The following is a 6,000-nucleotide window of genomic DNA, read 5'->3' as shown; positions in this document are numbered from 1 at the left end:
ATTGTAGAGATTTTGTGTTCAGTTTTGGTTCATTTTCTCAACCCAAGTTTGTGTTGTTTAGCTAAATTTCAATTGCTAGATTTGAGCAAATTGCGTGGTTTGGTTCTACAGTAAATTCACAGTTTATATCCAGTCTTTCTGATAAGTCTAAATATTTCACTCTTTGATAAGAATAAATAATTCCCTCAAAGGAGGGGGGAAATGTTTGGATAATAATTCGGCATAAACCGAATAATTTCTTCAAAAGCGGGAAATGGAGGGGGAATAGGTTTGGATAATAATTCGGTCGGAAGGGAGCTGTCCCTGCATGTAAAAGGTTGGGTTGTCCTATCCCATGCAAAAGGTAGGGTTGTCCTCAGGACAACCCTATCTCTTACCTGGGATGACAACCCCCCCCCCCCCCCCCGATCTTCCATGGTGTAAACGTTACTACTACTGCCACCACTTGAGTTCAGCTGCTGAAACTTTTGAATGAGAGAGAATTTTAGATCACGCAAAACGAAAAAGTCAAGGGCGTAAAAGTCACTTGAAAACTCAAAAAGCGCCAAATTCTTGCATTAGAAAGACAAAGTTGACGATGATTGCTTCGAACTTCATTCGAGGGCAATTAAAAACGTTATTCAAGATTGTTTCCTTTGCATCAATAGTTTGAAATGATTGAATTCATGTCACTATAAAAGGTCATCATCAATAGGGTCATGATGAGTGTAGGTTTTGTTCCCGTTGGACCTATCGGAGCTTCTTCTCACGTTAAAACGATTATAAAGACCTATGTCTTGATATTGATTATCAAAAAAGTTTTCAGAAGTGGTGGCCAAATTTTGTGAGCCAGAGGTAGAGGATGCCTCAACTTGTCTGGCTAGGTATGCCTCTTTCCTTATTTTCAGTTCCACCTCTTCTGGAATGTCGTCAATCATCACATCCATCACACGTCCAATTGACAGAATCACAAACTGAAACATTGGCAAGTATAGCTGATACATATCAAACATAACGGACTAACATCGGGCAAATCTCTCGTAAATGCAGTTGATAGCTGCCGCTTAGGACGGCTAGCTAAAGTTTAATTGACTGGGGTATTACGTCAAGTGATAAGAAACGTCCTTCACAACATGAATTTATGCCTCCTGAACAGCTTCGGTCAATGGCTCACTTTGAGAGTATAAAGCGTAAGGCTCTAAGAGAGCTGCTAAGAGACAACGCCTTCCGGGCTATACTGTTTATCCCGTCTTTGAGGTCGAAAGACAAATGGTCCGTCAAAAAAACAATCCGACAAGCGGGGCGAAAATTCGGTGGTACGAACAATAGCAAGAAAAGATTCCATAAAAAGGACCAACGTGAATATAATAATTGCTGCAAACTTTGTTTGAGAGCAATTTGGAAAACAATTTCTCTCAGCCATAGATTTTCATAGATTGTGTATCAATGTTAAATATGCATAATGATTATGCAAAAATGCATAATGCAAAATGCACCATGATATTAAAAATGCAAAACGCATCAGCTACGAAAAATTTTACATCTCGTACTCAATCAGAATTTCATTTAATGGTTAGGTTAGATTATATTAAAAACTTGTTTTATCTTAAATTTTTAAATCTGCATGCACAATAACCAAACAAAATTTTTAAGGCTACGGTTACAGGTTTACTAGATTTACATCTTCACTAGCCTGAGCTAGTTAAAAATCTTTACTCAACTTTGTCGTTATAGTTCATGAAAAAATTAGTTTTTATAATAAGTTAAATATACATCTTCAATGTTTCTAGCAGTGACAACAATATATCAAAATAGCATCAAATGCTCCAACCAGGACATTATTTTCTTTCTTCTGGCACAACATTGGGAATAGGCTTGCTGAGAAGAAAAAACTGATGGGCATAAAATTAAGTTGCCAATTTTCAAAAAAATCAGTATTAAATCAGTTGTACAATACGGCCATAGTAATCAGATTCAAGGGTAAGCTTTTTAAGACAAAGCAAAATGAATCCAAGGTGTGAGCCTGTGATACCCGAACATTCATTTATTCTTCAATTTCATTAATGCAGTAAAAATTATATGATGCCTTTAATTTAGTTCATTATTTTAATCTTAATCTTATGATCTTGTTTCAACTGTCTGGTCAGTTTCCCGCTTCGTGATCAGACATGTCTGATCACGCATTCACGTTGTGCCCGAGTGGCTTCAGTTTATTAATTTCATTGTTCTGACTTTCAGCAACTCAATTCAGTTTGCAAAACCTTCTCTTGATTTCCCGCTCCGCAAGTAAGCGAAACAAAAGTGAAAGTAGATCTCGCGCCGCGAATAGTCAAATAATATTCTCTCTGTAATCTCGCACCGCAAATCACCACAGCAAAATAATAAAGTACGACATGGCGCAATCAGCAACGAAAAGAACACCCCCTGGAATCGACCCTTTCTGGGACAAACCAACGCCGGATCCACCACTAAACTGGAAGAAGTGGAGGGTACAATACAAACTGGCACTCTTAGCCAAAGAAAACATCATTTTGGACACGCTACTCTGCCCAAAACCTGAAATGGTAGAGCTACCTCTAGAGCCAATCTACAAAGAGACAATTGTGGGTGCATCTGCACAATCAGAGAGGGAGAGGAACGCGCAAAACGCGCAACAAAAGATGAACTGGCAAAAAAAATGCCAACGACTTATTGAGGTAGGCATCATGTGTGGCGACAACCCGTGGTCATTGGCAGACCGAAAAACAATCTCTTTTCTTTACTTGAGCATCGGAATAGAGGGACGTCGTATCCTTAACTGTAAGAACCCGCATATCATGATAGACACTCTAGCTACTATCGATTTTTGGAAAATCGTGGAGGAAGCATTCATCCGCCCGCGCAACATAACATTTGACAGATATGTCTTCCTGATCACAAAACAGCTTAGGGGAGAAACTGTTTAGCATTTTTATGGTAAATTAAAAGAACTGGCGGAAAGATGTGATTTTGAAAACAAAGAAGAAACTCTGATACGCGATGTATTCATCACAAATCTGATCGATCCCGAAATCCGAAAAGAACTACTAAAACAAACGGTAGAACCGCGACAGGCGTTGGAACTCGCAATCAATGTGGAACTCGGGATGCGAAACCAACATCAAATACAACAGCACAATAAAATTGTTGTTCCGGCGAATGTCAATGCTGTTCAATTCAACAATAACTCACGAAGACCGTATTGGCAGAACAATAATAATGTTCCAAAACAAAATAATAAATCAACACTCTATTGTTCGAATTGTGGCGGAGTCTGGCTCCCAAATCATCGCGAAAAGTGCATTGCAAAAGAAAGACATGCAACAATTGCGGGTTATTAAATCACTTTGCAAAGGTCTGCCGTAAACAGCAAAAGAACATCAACGTAAAGCCACAAGATCCCAACAAAAAGATGGTTCGGGTGGTAGAAGAAGAGTCACATCCAGAGGACTCGGTAAATTTTGTTCAACCGGCAAAACTCTATGAATCAGACTACAGCAGCGGTGAAGAGGACAACACAGTCGCAATGATTGAAACCGCAGTGGAGAAAGTTGAACCCCTTAATATGCCTCTCAAGATCGGAAATGTCAATACAACTCTACTCGTAGACTCCGGGAGTGCATGCAGTATATTTCATCATTCACTCGCGTCGCAAGTCATACAAAGCAGCCCCCGCGCTTTCTGGATTCACGAATCGTCACCACCACAACTACGAAACTTCTCCTACGGACCAGTACAGGTACTGGGGAAGATTCAAGCCCCCGTAACGAGCAAAGGATGTGTATGCGACGCAGCAACTTTCACAGTTGTAGCCGACGGTTTAAAGTCCTTAATAGGTCGTGATTTGTTCGACCAACTTGGACTTGCTGTAACTCAGTCTACACTTCTTAAAGGTAACAGTGTCAACAACATCGAATGCCCTGAATTTAAAGAACAGATAGCCAAAAAATTTCCTGGTTTGGTATCACGCATTGAACGATCAAAAAGTCATGTAGCAAAATCGAAATTTCACAAGAATTTCCAACCTAGACATCAAAAAGGTAGACGAATTCCTATCAATCTTCAAGACAAAGTCAATACAGAACTTAGAAAATTACTAGCTGAAAAACACATTATAAAACTGTCAAGCTGCCCCGATAATTATTTCATCTCACCTATTGTGGTTACAGTTAAAAAAGACCAAACGATAAAGCTTGCACTGGATTCAAAAGTTTTAAATAAAGCTATTCACAAGAACAAGTATCAAATGCCAAACATTGAAACGCTAATTGAATCAATATCTCAACAAATAAGTGCTCCCGCTTCGCAAAACATAACGTACTTTTCTACGATTGATTTGAAATACTCATATAGTCAATTAAATCTGGACATCAACACAGCTAATCATTGTAATTTTAATATTATTAGTGGAGATATGACTGGCACTTACAGATTTCAAACAGGATTTTACGGACTTAGAGATATGCCAGCTGAAATTCAAAAAGCTATGGACTATACTCTAATAGGCTTAGAAAGTACATATTGCTTTTTGGATGATATTTTGATTGTTAGCAAAGGGTCTCTGAATGATCACAAAAATTATGTATTGAAATGTCTCCAACGTTTAGACGACGAAAATCTTAGAATAAATCTTCCTAAATGCCACTTTGGAAAATTAGAAATTGATTGGCTTGGGTATCATATATCACAAGAAGTTATTTCGCCCCTCGAATCTAAGACCGCGGCAATTTTGGCTCTCGACGCACCAAAAACTTTAAAGAAACTCCGTTCATTTTTGGGATCCGTTCACTATATTGGGAAATTTATCCCTAATCTAGCCCAAATAAGTCATCCTCTTCGCCCGCTACTGCGGAAGTCTTCAAAATTCATCTGGACAACTGAACATGAAATTTGTTTTCAAGAAATTAAGACTCGCATAGCGAACGCAACTGCAAATAGTCATTACAACCCGCAACTCGAAACACGCGTGAAATGCGACGCATCCCGCTCAGGCCTTGGCGCGGCTCTCGAACAATTAACTGTAGATGGGTGGAAACCAATTGCCTTTGCGTCTCGATTTTTAAATTCCTGTGAAGAGCGTTATAGTGTAAATGGACTTGAAATTTTGGATGTAGTCTGGTCAACAGAATATTAAATTAATGGTTAAAAATTATCTGTATGGAAAACAATTAAAGTAATTACCGATCACAGAGCACTTATCTCGATTATGAAAGAACATAGATCTAATAAATCATACAATAGTGGATTGACCCGCTGGGTTGATCGCCTTCTTCCTTTCAATTTGATATTGAACACCTTCCTGGGGCAAAAATGGGTTTGGTCGATTATATTTCCCGCAATCCATCCCAAAAAGCTAAAAAGATCTCTACATACGATGAAGAATTTATTGTTGCTAAATTGAAACTAATCTCGAAATCAGTTAACGCATTAGAATTAAACACTGAACACCCTGCATCACATTTACACCAGTTATTAACAAATTACACTCTCGACCCGCAAAACACATCTAAAATTGAGATACTTGATCCCGCATTACAAATTACACCTAAAATTGGGACCACTAATAACTCAATAAATTCAATTAGCACCCGCGCTACGCGAGTACGCGAACATGTATTTGGCAATTCACTCGCTCCGCGAAATCATGCCTCAAATAGTATTTGTCAATAAAGCAATTTAAAGTATGTAACACTCGCGTCACAAAGTCCACTTTGCACCTCTCTCGCTTTGCAAAATACCAGCAACAACAAACAATTAATCCCAATGTCACCTTAATCCCAATAAATTAGGAATAAAGTGACATACGCGCAGCGCGAGCATCAAATCACTCAATTACAAATCCCGCCAATCAAATCACATTCCACAAATAATTCTAAAAGTCATCACCCAGAATTAAAATCAGTGCTTTTTGCCTCTTGTTATTCTAGAAATCAGTTGCACCCTTCTAAACTAAAAGATTCTAATCAATCATCCGTATTCAAATACATCAATTCAATAAATAGT

At 38.5% G+C, this 6,000-nt stretch overlaps 1 protein-coding gene across 5 annotated transcripts in view; it reads right to left on the bottom strand.

The window, feature by feature from the left end:
* Positions 1–545: 545 nt before the first annotated feature.
* The window catches only part of LOC142342758 (anoctamin-7-like), a 72,292-nt gene continuing 66,837 nt past the window's right edge, over positions 546–6,000 (bottom strand). For all 5 annotated transcript variants that reach the window (XM_075394294.1, XM_075394296.1, XM_075394297.1 and 2 more), the window contains one exon: positions 546–953. In XM_075394294.1, the coding sequence (XP_075250409.1) occupies positions 672–953 (282 nt within the window). In that variant the 3' untranslated portion in view covers positions 546–671. The remainder of the gene's footprint in view (positions 954–6,000) is intronic.

The sequence above is a fragment of the Convolutriloba macropyga genome, chromosome 7, assembly GCF_964194025.1.
Source record: "Convolutriloba macropyga chromosome 7, txConMacr16.3, whole genome shotgun sequence".
NCBI classification, from domain to species: Eukaryota; Metazoa; Xenacoelomorpha; order Acoela; family Convolutidae; genus Convolutriloba; species Convolutriloba macropyga.
Note: the sequence above shows the minus strand (reverse complement) of the source record. Positions and strands in the feature narration are given on the sequence as shown.